The 18,853-nt window shown below is 38.7% G+C and overlaps 1 protein-coding gene across 1 annotated transcript; it reads left to right on the forward strand.

The window, feature by feature from the left end:
* The first annotated feature begins 949 nt into the window (after positions 1–949).
* On the forward strand, positions 950–18,853 carry slc39a13 (solute carrier family 39 member 13). The gene is made up of 10 exons (XM_042480911.1): positions 950–1,288; positions 2,688–3,053; positions 6,501–6,608; positions 8,259–8,401; positions 10,908–11,027; positions 12,111–12,200; positions 14,984–15,034; positions 15,207–15,339; positions 15,424–15,523; positions 16,838–18,853. The coding sequence occupies exons 2-10, from the start codon at positions 2,726–2,728 to the stop codon at positions 16,911–16,913; spliced, it is 1,149 nt and encodes a 382-aa protein (XP_042336845.1). The 5' UTR covers positions 950–1,288; positions 2,688–2,725; the 3' UTR covers positions 16,914–18,853.

Raw genomic sequence — 18,853 nt, forward strand, 5'->3', positions numbered from 1 at the left:
TTTTTGAGTTTTAGGACTAATTCCTCCGCTTGAGGAGACATGACGTTTTTCTGTTGGCCAACCTGCAAGTTAACGTTGCCCTAGTTCCCTTGTCAAAACATCTAGTGGATTTTTCCATTGGATTTTGGATAATTGCAGAAAATAAGCTGTTTGGCAAATAATCATTTATGACTCTTACACATTTTGATCAGCAAGATAATCTTCATAAATGAATACCACTTTTAGGATTTTTGAAGCCTAAACGCATTCACCAGAAATAAAAAGCTATTGTAGGCCATAAACGATCTGTACCACTGCTGCATCCCCCTACAAGGCTGTAGAGCCGGGCTCTGTGCGGTTCTGCATGATGACGTTCTGTAGTCTCATTTAGCCACTTGTTAGAAACAGCCTTTTCAAAGAAAAGTCAAAGCTTAAAAGTTTGCCTGTGGGGTACTTACTAATGTATTTTATGATGCAGAATAAACCTGAAAGTCTCTTAAGCTTGTGTTAACCACAGACCTTATTCAAGGCTTCTAACATCAAAACAATTCAAAAACCCTGTTGACTTTGAGAGGAGGGAACTGAGGGTGCATAAATGCTAAAGGATTGCTTGGTTTTAGGACTCATTACTGGGGTTCTCAAAGTGCCCCTAAATCCTACATAGCGGACCTTTAAAGGAGTGCATCATGTACATTTGGAACAGCTACTGAGACTGGATGAAAAACAGTTTCAATTCCTGTATTCAAATAAAAGTGATTTGGGTAACTCAAAAAGAAACTGTCTTTCAAATTCTCATAAAACAAACCGAGCTGCCTTCGTGTTGTGATCTCCAATTCACCAAGATTGACCAAAAACTCACTGTTATCCTTTATGTGATTTTGCGTGTTAACTGAGCCTAAATGTGAACATCCACGACTTAATTACCAGCTGGCAGATTTGTTCATTGGGTTTGTTTATCTTCATTTACCCACCCTTTCAGTAACCTCTCCTGAAGTCTCCTCCTGAATGTGGAAAACGTGTCTGCAGTTCTTTGGGCTAAAGTAACTTCCTATAATCTCCCGTGGGGCGGGATCCATGTCTGTCCCGGGTCTCCCCTCCTCCTGTTTACAGTTTTTTCTCCCCTCCAGGATCCTGATACGTGGCTGTTTGGGGGAGCAGCGGTGGCGGACAGTAACTGCCGTGCTGCAGCTAGCGGCTCCCCGCCTTCAGCTGCTGGGAGTCTGGAGAAAGTCAGCGGCGTCAGCCTGCATTCATTAAGTCGGCCTGGATGGCAGGGACACACTGGTGCAACGACTGCCGAAACCACAAGGTATTTAAACACAAAATGTCCCATTCGTGTTTGAATTTGACGGTAGCGGGTTTCCCGGCCCGTAACGTTAGCATGAACTTAGTCAAACTGATGCTAGTTGAAGCCGTTAAACCCGTTAGCGTTGATTTGCAGTGATTGCTAGCTAACCTCTGTAGCTGTGAGCGTCTACATGGCACTGAGTGTTTACTAGCTAACGTTAGCTTGCTAACTTTTATTCACAGAGTTAGCTAGTGAGTAAGCCGCGGTTAAAAAGCACGATTATCAGTGCAGCTTAATTAGCTGTTTGTCATTTTAGCACCGTGCCGTTTTAATCTTATGTACATTTTATTTTTAACTGTAGTGAGTTAAGTGGTACTTCATTTGGTCGCCTTGTCCTGTCAAGTCCCAGACAGGAAACTGATGAGCAGCATGCTTTAAAACGCTGATAAATACTTGTTGTAGAGAGAAAGATGAATAATCGGTTGCATTAAGGTTAATGCTGCAATAACTTAAAACTGCACATCTGGCCAGACAGCCGCAGGCAGCTGCTAAAGGGAAGCATACACTATAGTATTTCTGGACTTTTCTCTTCTTGGCACAACTTATCTGACAACTGAAGCATGTCAGCAGCTGGTCAGAGTGACATCAGTTTACATCTGGCTGGATTTAACATTCATTTGTTCAAGCAAAAATGCAAGCAAGCTTATTCCGCTTTGACTTGTGTCATAGACACATTAATATTTTTAGTTTTAGATTGTCAAACAAAACAAGTTGTTTAAACTGTTGGCTTAGGAAAATAATAACAGGAGTTTCTTCTGAAATTTAACTCCAGACCAGATTTAGTGATAAGTAAAATAATTGTGAGTTGCTTAATTTAAAGGCTTAGTGTGGGGCGTATATTGTCAGAAATGGAATATGGTTCTATAGTGTACAATGATGTGAAAATTAGGAATTTTTTCTAGTATTTTTTACCTCAGAATGAGCTGCTTTTACGTGCATATGGAGCGGGTACTCGTTTGTGAATATTGCACGTTGCTCAGCCATGTTTCTACAGTAGCCCAGAACAGACATATCAAATACTGACTGTAGATAGGGCCATTTGCTGTTTTACATGTTTGACCACCATAGTTAATATGAGAGCAATGAGATGCAAGCATGAGAGCAATGAGAATACCAGAAAACAATGATTTAAAAAAAAAACATTTTTACATGTCACTGCTTCATTCAGTGTTTTTATCAGTTTAAACACTGGGTCTGTTTTAAGTTTCAGCAGATTGCAATCTGCAGTCTGCACTGTTATATGCCATTAAATCCTCCTAAATCTTTCACACTGTTCCTGTAATGCTAATTAAAAATGTTCACATGTGTTTGAGAAGGTTTGTGAGAGGCCTGTTTGTCTAAAAGTGTGCCCTTCTTGCAGCATTACTGGTTGCAAGTGCTTTTTGGACCGTGGGACGGATGAACGGTAGAAGCTGTAGGAAGCCCAGCTGGGCTGTAGCTGCTCTTTTTATCCCCGTTACCCTGCTGATGCTGACCTCCAGGGGGGCATCAAGCAGCCACAAGATGACACAAACAGCTATGGCTCATGCAACAGACAGGGCTGCAGGACCAGGCCCCAGCCTGACAGATGACCTCCCAGGCCTCCAGGCAGTAGCAAGCTTCTTATCCAGCGAAAATGCCCATGTGTGGCTCTTGTCCCTCGTGGGCTCTGTTGCTGTAGGCCTCAGTGGGATTTTCCCTCTTCTTGTCATTCCCATTGAAGCTGGAGCAGCCCTCAAAACAGAAGGTAAGAGACGGTAGCATGTAACCCAAAAATGCCTGTAAATTTCTTGCAATGCAATATTTTGCTCATGGCAAGAATAATTAACAACCAGAGTCATGAAATTCCTGGAAAAGTTATGAAATTTGAAGTACTGTTTTCCAGGCCTGGAAATGCTTTGGAATTAACAGAAAGTTTTGGAAAAGTTTATGATATTCATTGTTTCAACTATCTTTGAAATTCTGTCCATAAAATTCCCAAAACATGTTGAACATTGCGCACAATATGTAAAATCGGCGCTGCGTGGCCATGGATTGGACTGACAGTTTTTTATCCCCAAAAAAGGAGATTTAGCCTTGGCATTTTGTGAAGTACCGGTATGTGATGGTTTGGTCTAATGGTATATGCAACTAGCTCGTGTAAATTTCTAACTCGCAAGTAAAGATATCAAAGCTTTAGCAGTTTGCTTATGTAAATGCGTGGGAAGTGTTTGTTTACAGCCTACCCGTTTTAAACTACTTAAATAAAGTCATGGAAAAGAAATAAAACATGATCTGGAAAAGTTTTGAAAAGTAATTGGTAAAAACACACAATTCTGCAATATTCAATATTATACAAAACAGTCATCTATAATAAATCATAGCATCTGTGTAGAAGAAGAGGTGCCTTTTAAATGTAATGTAACTTTTTGACAAGCAGGAATCAAGTCATGTCCTTTCCCAATGTACTTCATTGGAGATTGTCTTTGTGATGCTAAGACTACTTTGAATTTCAGCATTAAAAATAGGTGCAGTATTTTTTATGCATGCATGTCAACATAACTACAAATGGCACCATGAAAATGCTTAACGGCTATAAACTGACAGAAGACGGAAGCATTTAAAAGCAGAAGAGTTCAGAGTTCAAATAGTCGCAGTAAGGAAATATTTCTGCCTCATTAACTATATACGTAAAATTCCAGCTCTTTAGTGGCTCTGTAGTAAATGTCAGCTCTCCACACCCCATAACAAGAGAAAACAACTGCTGTTGGGTCAGAAAGTAGTTCTGTTGGTTTTTTTGTCAGTGAGTCCTAGACTCAGCTGTACCTTCTTTAAATTCTTAAGTTGTGTACAGTTAAAGATCCCATAAAATGGGCACTTGAACTTCCTGGAAAACAGCAGCTTCCTGGAAAACAGAGCATCTTCAGTCTAGTCTAACTGAGACTGCAGGCTTTGAAAGCAGGCTGCCCAGTAATAAGTATGTAAATTTATGTGAAACTTTTCCTTAAAAACTTTTTTTTCCTCTTCTGTAACATGACAAAATTGGTAGCAAGAGTTGCATTTTGTAGTGAATAGGAGGAATGTCAGACTGTTAGTTAAAAGGTCAGCCAGTTCCACATTAAATAAAACTGAATTGAAAAATATACGGTGGAAAACAAGAATATTTAAAAGTAGGTTGGGTAATTAAAGGCACTATGTGTAAAATTTCCACATTCTCGTGTCAGGCACCTCCAGAGGTACCGTTAAACCATAATGAGAGTCTACAGCCTTGTGTTTAGCTTTGTGAGGCTGCACTGAGCATACTAATATGCTTGCAATATTAACAACTACAATTCATCCTGAGGGGGACATGAATGCATTTAGTGGAAATCCATGTAAGTGAGACATTTCACTCAAAACCACAAACATGAACCTCAAAATAGCACAAGAAAAGGGCACAAGGGATCACTGAAGCCATTAGGACGCATTGTCTGTCAGGGAAGCATGAGTGTCTGGACAAAATTTCATCACAGTCCATCCATTTGTTGATGTCCTCTTAGTCTGGACTAAGTCGGAGGAAAAAATGACACAGAACAGACTCCAACAGACACTGTGGCAGACAGTAATGTGCACTGGTTATGCCCAGAGTCCATGTTGATAGCTGTTTCATCAGAGGGATTTTCATTCCCTTTTTGTAGCCCCTAACACCCGGACCATCGTCAGTTTTCATGTGCTGCATTTAGATGCCTTTCACAAGCATTTTGACCTCTGAACCCCAGACAGTTGGTTTGATTTCTCTCAAAACACATAGTGAACAACTTCGTGAGAAATATCCCTCAAACTGAAAAAAGAAAAAAAAAAAAAAGTAAAAGGGGACATGGAAATAATAAAAATGAGAAAATAATTCCCAGAAAACTTTATTAACAAATTTCTTAATTATATATTTAAATTCATGTTACAGAAATAAAGGAAAGAAAGTCATTTTAATTAGAAAGAAAATTATTTTTGGGTACTTTCTTGTGGTTATTTTCTCTTGTTTTGTTTGTATGTTTGTATTTTTACTTCGCGCCTCCTCACTGCTTCAGCGGCTCCTCCTGGCTGCGTGCTTATGATCTGGCACCTGGCGGCTACGTTTTAATAGAGTCCTGCCCTCACACGCTGTACACTGTTATTGGCTGGGGGTTATTGCACACTGCCCAAACGGTGACACCCAGAAATGTCCTGAACACAGTACAATAAGAAAATACAGGCAGAGGGCAGACTCTCTGCAGATACAAATACTGCTAAAAACTTAGTCTATACATTTTGAGTCTTTACATTTTTTTTTAGATTTTTATTTTTCTGCCGAGTATGCCTTTTAATTTATGCTTGAATACACAAAGTAGGTTTCAGTGCACCTGTTTCTATGTGCATTTTCAATTTGCACATTCAATAATCCAGCCCAAGTGATTGTAGGTCAGCCTGCAGCCTCTTTAGTGGCCCCACCCATAGAAACGTGGCATTTCAGATGTATTTTAGGCCGTGGGGTTTTCATGTGCAGTCCTGACCGGAGGTTAGTCATTACAGAGGAAACTCCTTAAGAATAAAAATGTTCTGTGGGGTGCATGAGTGATCACTGTGTATATTAGTAGCCAGAGACACATTTGTGAATTTATGAGTGCGTCATGTGATTTAAAACATATGATTTAATCAGTAGAAAATTTCCCATTAAAAAAAGGAAAAGGCAGAAGGAACTGTAGAGCTGTGAATTTTTATTTGGGGCTGCAATCACAAGCCAAAATGAAAGAAGATCCTGTCACAAAACTGGCCTGAAGTTGGTGTCATAGAAAGGGAATTACTCATAAAATAAGGTCAAATAAAAGTAATGATGTTAATCAAAAAGGAAAGTAGAACAGGTGATGAATGCAGTAGAAGGATAAGTGTTTGATGGGTGTAAACAAATTACAAAATCTGAACCAAACGTGCTGGTGGAGGCCTGGGAGGAAGAGAAGAGAGGGGTTAGAGATGAAGCCGTTTAACTAGGCTGAGACAAATTCATTCACGTGTAGGCTTTTTCCTCATGTCCTTTCCCACTCTGCCCATTGACTCCCGAACCAGGAAGCCAAGCCAACCATACAACCAACAGGCAGAGAGAAATGTCACAGTCACGTTAAAATCAATATGCCGTTCATTATTAAACACACCGTACAGTAATTGCTACCTTTTCCCCCTTCTGTCTTTCCCTGTGTTTTCTCAGCTGGAGGCCAGAAACTGAAGCAGCTCTTGAGCTTTGCTATTGGCGGTCTCCTTGGCGATGTATTCCTTCACCTCCTTCCAGAGGCGTGGGCGCTCTCTGGCTCCTCAGGTGGGCTTCCTTTCCACGAATGCCATCACCACTATTGTATTAAAAGTTTTTTCATGTCTTTGACCCCTTTTAAACATACATGAGAATAATGAGGACAGGTCTCATCAATTTATAATACTTTGTTAGAACACACACAAACCCCAATAGGATGAAACATTGTGGAATAAGAACTTCTCTGAATCCACAGACTGGAGCAAACTTTGTGGAAATGTTTTTCACAAAACTTCAATAAAATTAACAAATGTGAATTTCATGTATAAAACCTATTTGACACCGAAGTTACTGTAAACTATGTGACTACATACTTAAAGGCTGCTATGGCTAGTAGCATGCACTGTTGCTAAAAAAAATGTTGGTGGTTAGGTGCAGCCACCACACGCTCTTTCTGTTTAGCATTGGATTCATTCTTTAACTGAGATTTTATTTGTGGAGCTCTCTGTTGCTAGGATAAATCATGCAGGACACTTTATGCTTGAGGCAGGGGAGGAGGCACTCAACTTGACTAGAGATATGATATGAGTTTGCATTCATCTTTTTTCCTTGTTGTCACTCTGTAATGCACATACGAGAAACTTTGAACATGTATATTGGAATTTAGAAAAAGACCCAAGGGGAGGAGGCATGTCAGGTAATGTATTAAGAGAATGTCAAATATGTATTTCATTTGATATGTCTTTTTTGTTATTTACCTGGCTTTTATTGCCCTGATATTTATGTGTTGTGGTAGTGACACAGTTATTGGTTGATGTAATCTGTGCTGAAAAAAAATACAGATATAGATATGATTTTATATTAACAATAATGATTAATATATAATATTAATATAATAATAATATATTAGTAATGCCTTATATTGCTTTTAAAAATAAATATCTATTTTGCAATAATTTATTTTTATTTAATGCAACTCTTAGTTTTAGTCATTTTTAACCAGGGATCGAAATAATTTTCCTCTTTGTCCATGCACTGGTTTACGTATCTTTTCAAAATTACATGCACCAATTTTTTTTAACCTGCATATGAGACCAATTTGCTGTCATTTTAATCATAACGTCCATTACTATTGTTATGTCAGCATGAAGGTGTGGAAAAAACCACTGGTTTTGCATTATTTAAACAGTAATACATTGATGATCCCTAAATTAGCCCCTCTAGCAGTTAAACAAAGGGCTGTGAGGTGACCTCGCCGTCCTCCTACTGACTGCATCGGGCAAAACTGAGTAAGACGCTGCTGGGTTCGGAGTGAATGTCGGTGAAATATCCAGCTTAAAACTGACTTCATCGTGGCGCACCAGCCACAGCTGGCTTGACAGCAGTGTTTTATGATGCTGCACTGCTCTTTCTGTCTTTCTGTCAGTGTCATCTTTTCTCACAGCAACGTTAAGTGCGTTTGTTTGAAAATGGACGAGTAAACAGTCAGTCATGTTCGATGTGTGACAGTTGGCAGCTGTAGCATTTTACATGCACAAGTGCCTGTGGAGCTGAGAATTATATGCATAGCTCAAATTTTATGGGCATTACCATGCATTTGCATGAGGTATTTCGATCCCTGTAAACAGTGCTGTTTGTAGCGCTCATGTTAAAGTTTGGTTGTCACTTGCTGCCTTTGCTTACACAGTCTTATGTGCAATCTCTCCATTTCCATCCCAGCTGGTAAACACAACCACTACATGACCCAGGGCTTGTGGGTAATCGTTGGCCTGTTGGCCTTCCTCCTCCTGGAGAAGATGTTCCCAGACGAAGACGGCTATGAGGAGCCCACTTCAAATTCAGACCTGAATGCTAACTCTGCTGTAAGTGTTTCAGCTGAATATATATATACATTTTTTTAGGAAAATAAGCTCATTGCCGTCCACTGCAGGAGTCTCACTGCAAACAGACATGTCACTACAAGCCTTCACATATTTGTTTTGCATAGGTCTGTTAGTGCTCAGTCTGCATATTTATGACTGTAGCATCAGATGACCTACTGTACCACCGGCCTATCAGTGATCTGCTCTAACAGGGAGGACTTTGAAGGAATTTGTTTGACATTTTCTTGCTGTCTTGTTGTCACTGTAAGGATGCCAGGCAACCACTGGAGATTGGGGGATGTTACTGCGCCCAAAGAAGAAATAGCCCAGCATGTTACCCCCACAAAACAGCAAGGTGTTGCTTTTACACTGAAGAGTTTGTTCAGATTTAAACAGACAAAAGATGAAAACTTTTATTAGTGAGATTTAGAGACAATTGTTGGTGGATTTTGTTACCCTTGGACAGAGCCAGACCGCCTGTTTCCAGACTTTATGCTAAGCTAAGCTAAGCAGACAGACACAGAGAGTAGCATCAATCTTATAATTTAACTCTCGGCAAGAAAGCAAATAAGCCTCTTTATCAACATGTCAAACTATTATTTTTATCCTTGTAGTATGAATAATTGCAAAATAGATGTTTATCAATGAGCAAACTCAGACATGAGGTATTGTGTCTTTACTGGGTTGAAACATTTTTTCATATCTATTATTTAATGTGTTAAAGTAATACTTGATCCACAAAATGACAATATGTATATCAATAAGTCATGCCATGTTACCTTGAAGTCATAAGAAAATGTTGATTTTGTGCACTCCTTAATAGAAAACACTACACATATTAATTTATTAATTAACTGTTTAATCAATGTATTTTGGAGTATAGCTTTGAATTTATTATTAAACATTGACCCCAAGTTTCACTTTCAGTTCTTTTATTTTTTTTTATTTATTTCTTTTTATTTTATTTTAATTTTTAAATGCATGTATTTGGGAATTGCTGAGCATATGACTGTATAGATGAGACTCGGATTACACTGCAGGAGTTGTGTAAGAGTATGTTAACATATATTAGGATATACTTTTGCTGTTGTTATAAGTGGTCCTCAGTCACTCAATAAATTGTTGTGCTCACCATTTTCTAGTGATGTGAAAAAAAAATGAATTCAGGGTAACAGTATAACTAATTTATACAAGTAGTCATTTTGTGGGTGGAGTATTACTTTTTACTGATGTCAAAATGCTTGGTAATGATAGAATAAACAGTATAATCTGAAAAAGCCCCTGGAAGACTGACAAATACAACTTTTGAATCCTTGGCCTCTTTATAGACAATGAATGGCTGACTGCAGCGTGTGTGTAAAGGTCGTCTCATCCTCCCTCTTGTCTTCATATTGCCAGTGAGGGAGAAGATTGGAATCCACGGCTCAGCTCCTTCACCAGTGTCTATTTATAGTGCCAGGGTGAAGCAGCTGCTTTAGCCATTTCAGTGTCCACAGGAGAGCACTCAGTTTATAGACAGAGGCAACAATAGGCGAGGACGGTGTGTGACAGTGTGTGAGAGAGAAAGTTACAAGTGTTTTTTCTTTAAAATATTGTGTTTAAGCATATCTTACAAAATCTAACTGAACTTCTTTTTACTTGAATTGGGTCAGTGTTTCTGATGGATGTGTGATATGTGTGGAGAGCTCTGATGCTTGATGTAAAGTGCGATGAAGAGATTTAATCACTTTCTTATTTTTAGGTCATTTTAAACTAGTTGTGTTGCAACTACAATTTAACTCCAATCTGTCTTACAGCAGGAGGAGATTTATAGCCCCGAAAAATCATCATACTCTATTACTTCCTCATGTTTCAATCACAGACACAGAGCAAACATTTCCTCTTTGCAACCAGAAGACAGCAGGCTATTTTCCTCCCACGTAATTTAACTATCAGTCTAAATGGCAGCGTAAGTGTTTTCTGAATGAGGGAACAGGGAAGTTGCACTGTTCTCGGAAAAGGAAAGGCCATAGCCTGAAATGAATCTGTCTCTTGTTTTATATTCAAAATATAAACATGTTTAGCAGTTTGGGAATTTAAAGGTCATCTGTTGTGTCGGGAAATTAAAAGCAAAAGTACAAATGGCTGCTTATTACTAAATATGTAGGATGTTAGAAAAATAATCAGGACTTTTTTTCAGCAGCTGTTCTGCCGGCAGGAGGTGAAGGCCTTTGACGCACAGTAGGAGCAACAATAAAATGCATGTTTATTGCGCTGTGGAATCCAGGGTACCATTAACTTACTGTTTTTAGAAAGACTGGTGTTTTTCTCTCCACGTGGTTTTCTCAGGGGAGATACAGTATGCCCTTCCAAGTTAATGGCATTTTACTGATGGTGGAACTTGATGGTTGATAATAACATAAACAGTATTTATGGAAAAAAAACTTTAGTAGTGTGTAAAACAAAGGTTATAGTGGAGAATGCATCTTCATTTTTGTCTTGTTATTCTATATTTTTTCCTCCACAGTCACAGTCAAATTCAGCTCTCAGTGGAAAGGCAGTGGCAACGCTCAGAAATGGGCACCATGCTGAGTCATGGAAATCCTCCAAGCAACAGAGTCTGCAGGAAAGATCAGAGAAAATCAAGGTAAATCTGACAACCAAAACATTTTCCACTTAACTGAAAAGACAGAAATTTATTTTGTATTTTTTTTAAATAGACACTGCTTGGGGTAAATGCTTGATATAGGTTGCTTATATGGGGCAGCAGTAGCTTAGTCAGTGGGGACTTGGCTTTGGAATTGGTGGGTTGCTGTTTAAAGTCCCGTTACGTACCAAGCACGGAGTGTGGCCCCGTAGCTGAGCAGCCAGTTCTCCTTGTGGACACTGCTGGGGTGCTCTTACGCCAGGCACCAAACCCCCAAAACTGCTCTAGGGGTATCATACTATGGCTGGTTATGTGTGTAGTATCTAGGAGGGATGTGTGGGAAAATATATTTCAGCTTCCTTGTCTGAATTACCTGGTGTATTTTTTTTTTTTTTTTTTTTTTGGACAAACATAGTGTCTGTCTTTTCTCTTCTTATGTAAGAGATTTTGCATTTTCATTCCTCCAAACTGATTCATGTAGTTTAATTGATAACCAGCAAGTTGGGCAAGTTGGCTCAATAAAATAAAATAAAATAAAGTTTGGGTTAAAATCTCCTCAACCAGCTTTCATCAGCCAAACAACAAGCAATTGCCAATATATTTGTGTAAGTATGTGTGCAGGTCACACTTAACTGTAGTTTCAGCTGGGAGATGTGTTCACGCAGCAAGTGTGCTTTATTCCACATGCCCTCCGCAGCTGCCAAGAAACTCACAAAATAAATATTCTTACACGTGTTTTCCTTCTAACACACGTCTTGTTAACTCATCATAAAACACACCTCATTTAAACTGGACAGAGACAAAATAAAACTCTCCAAAACCATCTCAATCAATGTTTTTCCACTGTTTCAGCAATCACCAACTCTGGTTTGGTTAAAATAAAACATTAATTCACCAAGCTGCGGCTCTCACTTGTTTTTCTGACATCATTAATCATTAATCAAAGATCATTAAATTACCACAATAAAATATCAAAAATATTCCAAAAACAACTAGCAATGTGAAACAAACAAACAATGAAAAACAAAAAATGTAAAGTAATATAAATAATGTAACAGTGGCATTATTTTATGTGTGTTGCAGACAAGTGGATACCTAAATTTGCTCGCCAACTGCATTGACAACTTCACCCATGGACTGGCAGTAGCAGGAAGTTTCCTGGTTAGCAAAAAGGTGAGACGCTGTGATAATTTCAGCACTAAAAAGTAAGAAAATAACCATCTTATTTTGGAATATCTGTCTTTCTCATTCAAATGTGGTTAACACACACAAAGAGAAGATTTGTTTTTATCAATGAATGGGAGCACCCACAGTCTTTCACCCTTTCCTACAGTTATACTAATATGTAGTATGTAGATTAAGAACTGTTTGTGTCGCTTAGATGTTTAATGTTTCTCTTAAGTAAAGATCTAGTCTCGAATTTGAGTTTTATAGTCCTATAATAGCTCTGACTATACAGCAGTAAATATTACAGTATAGTTCTGACGATCTCAGAATGCAGCATATGTAATACACGTTTAGTTATTTCATGCAATCAGTCCTTGAATCAAAAATTTAAATGTTAAATTTGATGGTAAAATGTCTTTCAACTGCTTCCCAAACACAGAATATGAAGCAGTGAGTAAATTGTATTTTAAAAGAAGAGTGCACTGCAGTAACAGACCTGATGCTTCAGTTATCAACAGCGAGTAAGCAGGGTTTTGTGCCAAAAATGTGTATATTTCTAACTATAATGGTAAGCGAATGACTCATGCGTAAGGATGTGATTACATTCACATTAAGTCCTCAGCATGCATATTAATACACGAGCTCCTGGTCTTCATAAAGTATAATTGCAGGTGAAATAGCTCCCTGGGGTTGCAGACCAAATAAGCACACAATTATGAACTGACAATCATTGCTAATGAGTAAAATGCTGATAACTGACACTGGACTGTCTGTCACTTCAACATGTGGGACTATTGAGATACCTATATAAAGTTGTTGTTCAGTGTCTATTCAGTGTAACATTAGGCTGGTTGTTTGCTCTTTAAAAGTATGCAGGAGTGCTGTAAAATGCCCAATGAGGAGCGCTATAATACCTGATTTAAGCAAAGGACTAAAATATATCCAGGGAATTTGGACATATAACACCTTCCTTGTGAGTACAAGGTTTGGCAGCGTGTGCTGGCTCACTGGCAGAGCAGCAGATCTGTTGTATCGGCAGTCTCACAGTCCTAAGAGTTTAAAGCTCAATGGATATTTAATACGGAATATAACAAACTTTTTTTTTAGTTTGAAATGCATTTTTGTGTTATCGCACAAGCTTAGCTAGGAAAAGGTGCACTTTAAACTGCAGTAAGATGTGTTTGCGTTGCCTCAGTAGGTTACTGTGTATATGTAGCTGTGGGAAGGAGAGGGTCCAGCTGGAGAGACATAAGGCTAGCAGCATGAACTTTGGATCATTGTGCCAGAGAGGAAGTTAACTAGATTCCTCAAACATACACATACAAGACATCTCACCAGTGTTTTCTGTTTTCTCTCATGCACGTTTATCACAATGTGACTTTGCCACAGTGAAATGCTGTATGAAAATGATCTGTATCAGCGCAGTGTTGATTTAATATGTAGATGTTCGAGTTCACAGTTTTTAATTCTGAATGGCCACTGAACATGTTAAACTTTGATCTTTCATTAATTAATAGCAATTAAGGGATATCAGGATAATGTACATTTGTGGATTTCCTGCCTGTGGTCAATAAACTTTTATTTTGAAGGGAGGTCAACGCTAGAACCCAATTAGCTTAATGTGGCTTAAACCACAAACCACATTACGTCATTCAGTTATCATGTTTTCATCCTACAGTGCTGATTTGATGAGTGGAATTATGAGCTTTTGCATCCCTCTGCTTCCTGGACAAAGTTTAATATTATAATCATCATTTAATTAGGCATCATTGTGCTTTTCATTTTTAATTTAATTTTGATGCTAACAGATTTTTCTTACACTTATACTTGAAGACATTTCTCATTTACTATAATACACTCTTTGGCTCTTATCTCCAAAATATAATATAATATAATTGTAACATTAAAATAAAAAAATTAAGATTATTTCAGAAGTAAGTTATTAAGCTTTATGATACCTCATGGCATTTTGTCTATATTTCCAACTTTTGTCCTTGAGATGATGAAGAGATACAGCTCAGCTATGGTTATCAATCGTTTACATAATCCTTAAAATTCAGTTAACTTTATTTTGACATAACATTTCACCTACATGGTGTGTAAAACTACGTTCCCAACTTCATTCTGATGCACACAGTTGATAGGTCTCATCTAGGTTTGCAACGGCAGCAGATTCTCACAGAACCATAACTGTCTCAGAAAATATCACATTTCACAGTATGACAGTATAAGGTATTGCATAATTGTTGTTTTCATTTCTTACAATGATTCTTAAAGGAGTGAAAACAGAAATGCTTTTTTGATTGAATAAAATGCTTTATTACTATAATTGAAATTTAAAACCATTGTTTCAATGGTTTGATTAATATATATCTCCCTTTTAGAAATAAATTAAGCTGAAATTCATCTGGTTGCATCTTTTTTTCAAAACCATAAAAAAGCAAATGTACACGTGTGATAACTGACATTTTTCAGACCACATTATACCTTGAAACTGGTAAACTGCTGCAACCCTAGTCTCATGCTCTTCATGTCGGATTATAAAAAACGTATAAAGACTTTAAGCTGTCGCAGCTTTACAGCTCTTTTAGTAGCTCAAAGTCTGTACTTTGTCTTTTACATTTTCCCTCTCTGCTCTATGCACTGCAAGCTGAACACATACAGTAGAGCTTAGCACTTGACTCAAGTGCTCTCTAGGATGAATTTGTTGTATATTTTCCCTTTGATACTTTTGAGCACATTTCTGTACCGAGCAAGACGAAACATTATTAATGAGACTTTTCTTGCAGGTTGGGTTCCTCACCACCCTCGCCATCCTACTCCATGAAATCCCGCATGAGGTGAGATTTACAAATCCTTGGTTAAACTGTACAATATCATTTCTAAAGGTTTACTTGGAGGTTTTGTATTTACATAGCAGAAAGTGCATAGGAAAATTTGACTGACACTGTGCTTGTAAACACACTGAATGTTTAGCCATTCCTCTGCTGAGGGAAATGTCATCGTCTGCAGGTGGGGGACTTCGCCATTCTGCTGAGGGCCGGGTTTGACCGGTGGAGTGCTGCCCGCATGCAGCTATCCACAGCGCTGGTTGGGGTCTTGGGCGCCTGCTTTGCTCTGTGCGCTCAGTCACCAAAAGGCACAGGTAAGAACCTCAGTGTGAAACACATTTTATTCAACTGGAGACCATTTTACAGTTTCCAGAATCAGTCTCTCCTACTGTTTCCAGAAAATGCCACAGCCTGGATATTGCCATTCACCTCTGGAGGCTTCCTCTACATCGCCTTGGTTAACGTGGTGCCAGACCTGCTCGAGGAGTCAAGTTTAAGGTGTGTATCGCTGTGGATGTCGGCATTACAAACAGAACAGTGACTCAGAAAAACATGAATCCATAGCACAGTTAATGACTTCAAACAGCGCAGTGTGTGCAGAAGAATAGTGTGTCTCTTTACCTAGAGCACCACGCCCATCCCTCACCGCAGGGCAGGGCACTTCCAGCACGAAGGGAAACCAAACACTGTTCATCTGCACACAATGACATGACATGACATATAGCTGATGAAATATCAGCAAAGTTTTTCTTTAACAGTGTTCCCACAGTCATGGAAAACCTGGAAAAGTCATGGAATTAGTAAACAAATATTGCAAGTTTTGGAAAAGTCATGGAACTTTGTTGTGGGTAACGACATTAATGTCTACAGTAACCCTCTGCGGATATGCATTGTGTGTCGACTCAGGGCTGCACGATATATCATTACATCAGTGTCAACACTGTGATGTGCAGTAGCTGCATCCAAGGACCTACAGCGCCAACTCAGGCAAAATTACTCAAACAACTAATTTGCTGCTTGGTACAAAAGGAAAACTTGCACAGTTTTCTCATTTTCCATGACTCATACTGACCAAGCCCTCCCCTTGGATACTTTTAAGCGCATCTTTGTACCAAGTAAAACATTATCAATGAGACTTTTCTTGGAGGTTACGTGTTTTTGTGATGTAGTATTTAGTTTTAAGCTGTTTTCAGTGCAGAGGGAGTTAAACATTATGGAAACATCTGTCAAATGCACATTGCAGTCCCTTATTTTTGCTTCCCTCTGAACACCCTTTTTGGTTTTTGTGTTATCGTTTTTTTTAAATGCTGATATTTCTTCAAGGAGTGCAGTTAGCTCCAGTAGCTTCCCGGACATTCACAAAGGGGCGTTTACCCAGGGGCAAGTTACCCCTGACTCCTCCTAAAATAATCCTTGAACTATCATCCAGGCAAAGCTGGGAGAGCTGGTGATTTCTCCTCTTTCTGAGGGTCGCCAATTTCTGTTTCCCTGCGACATATCAGTGACGGCAAATGCCCTCCGACTGTCCAGTTTTCATGCAGATTTTAAGGTACATATCTGCAAGTTTGTTTCACGGTAAAATAGTGGTTACGCTGAGGGCAGGTGATTCTGTGGTTGCCTAGCAACAATTGGGGAAAAAAAAAGAACCAGCAACCTGCAAAACATGTTCCTTCTTAGCGGGGCTAAGAGGGCTGTTTACTGTTGAACAAAACTTTGTATATGTTGTCCTGTGGTGTGTAAATGTGGCAGATGGTATTTTTCTCTAATATCCTTGAAACTGTCTGAATCTGCCCTCTTTGTTTGTTTTTTCAGGCAGTCACTTCTGCAGATCCTGCTCATTTTCTGTGGTGTGGCCGTCATGGCTGCGCTCTCTGCCATTGTTGACTGAACATGGAGTTACCCCCCCCCTTTGCCTTACCAAACACTAAAGCTCAGCATTCACAATCTACCCGTCATATCTGGTACCTTTCATTTATCATGTTACATCAAAACAAATATCTGACAAGAGAACAGCACTTTATGGATGGATGACTGAACGGAAAACCCTCTTGATCTGCTGACAGGACATTTGTGTGGACACTTTAAAATGTGCCAAACATCAAGGGAATTAAGAGGGTTTGTATGGATATGTGTTACCAAATTGTCTTATATTGTTGATCAGACAATCATGTTGTTTTGCACATACATTTACACAGGTACATCTGACGTACCAGCTCAACAGAACAGGTATTATTGACCCTCTACAGGGGCCTCCCTCTTTAAAATGTATTCAACCCCGAATTGTTAGGACATTGTATGTATTGTTACTTTTTCTGATTTAGCTGCTGCATATTTATTGAAAATTAGACAAGCAACATATAGTTTTATGAGATGTGCACCACCACCACTCCATAAGTTTTTCAAAGAAATAAGTGCCGAAAAGTCAGGATGGTCTGTTACACCAGAGTCAGGTCTACACCAAAGTTAAGTTTTTTTCTGTTTTGTATCTTCCTCACTCAATACTGTCTGTAGCTTTTGATCTCTGCTTTAATACGTAATTGTGATAAAGTGGAAGTTATTGAAGAAAAAAGATTGGTACTATTTGTTAATTCAGTGGAAACCACTTTAAGTGATCTTTTTTTTCTCACGCTATTAATTGACATTTATGAATTCATTACATGACTATTATGGACTAAAACAGACATCTACTTACAGTATTTCACTGACTGTTTCAAAATACAGCACAGCTGTTTGATTTCGTGGGGGCATTATCAATGCAGTTGACGAAGGCGGCTTCAACCACAGGTGCTCTCCTTGTGTGCATTTGTTTTGTGTCTGCATCACCAGCAGACTTTTTTATGTTGTTTGGATTGACATGAGTTGGTCAAAAGCTTTTAGGAGACTACAGTTTCTCAACACAATTGCCAAACACAAATGTTGGCATTGTACTTTTCTGTAAACCTCTGATGTTATGTTTGCACATTATTATGTTGTGGAGACATCGTTAAAAACACAGAGTGATGGGGGTTCAGTCCTTGCCAGAGAAGCAGCAACGTCTCAGTAAAACAACAGCAGAATTTCATGCCACTGTTCTGGCAGTAAATACATTGATGTAATTGCTCTTCATGGCACTGTTCTTGCAGGAAAAAATGATAGCGGTCGCTACGAAACACCCACAGTTAGCCTAAAAAGATGCCAGAAACAAAGGTGTGACTCACTAAATCACAACTGGTTTTCTTGTATTCTGGTCTGGAACAGTGGTCTGCAGCTCAGCAGGAACCTCACTAAAATGACACCATATCCACCATCCCTTCCACCTCCCAATAATGAAGTCAGCTCAAATATAACGCCACTTTAGAAACGTTGACATGATATGTCTAAAATTTGAAAATGTTACGTATTTGTGTTTTGCAGAAACAAACATTGAAAACATTTTCTTATGGTGAGAGAAAATGACTTTCTTTTTCCCGTCATGATGTCAGTGAGCACACAGCACCAGCTGAAAGCTGACGGGTTACCATGCAGCAGAGTATCATGGGGCTAAAGTAAAAATGAAAAAACTTACACTGTAAGAAGAGTACTTGATTATTATTATTATTATTATCATTATTATATGCAAATTATTTAAACAACATTTGTACAGGAAAGATCTTGTCCCAACCTTTTTTGATCCATATAAGAGGTTTCCACTGTATTAAGTTTTGACTTCTATTTGTTGCCAAGGATTTTGTGAGACTAGGGACCGATAACTCTTAAAAAGCAGGATTATTCAGAGCATTATGTTTTTGATACACATCTTGGTGAAAGTTTCCATTCTCAAAGAAATAAACTGTAAAATCCAGAAATCTA

The sequence above is a fragment of the Plectropomus leopardus genome, chromosome 1 (genome assembly GCF_008729295.1).
Source record: "Plectropomus leopardus isolate mb chromosome 1, YSFRI_Pleo_2.0, whole genome shotgun sequence".
Classification (NCBI taxonomy): Eukaryota; Metazoa; Chordata; class Actinopteri; order Perciformes; family Serranidae; genus Plectropomus; species Plectropomus leopardus.

Excerpts from the sequence above, each read along its gene's own strand:
- slc39a13 (XM_042480911.1), top strand. The coding sequence starts at position 2,726 with ATGAACGGTAGAAGCTGTAGGAAGCCCAGCTGGGCTGTAGCTGCTCTT. Across the intron at positions 3,054-6,500 it reads AGCAGCCCTCAAAACAGAAG|CTGGAGGCCAGAAACTGAAG; the intron begins GTAAGAGACGGT and ends GTGTTTTCTCAG. Across the intron at positions 8,402-10,907 it reads ACCTGAATGCTAACTCTGCT|TCACAGTCAAATTCAGCTCT; the intron begins GTAAGTGTTTCA and ends TTTCCTCCACAG.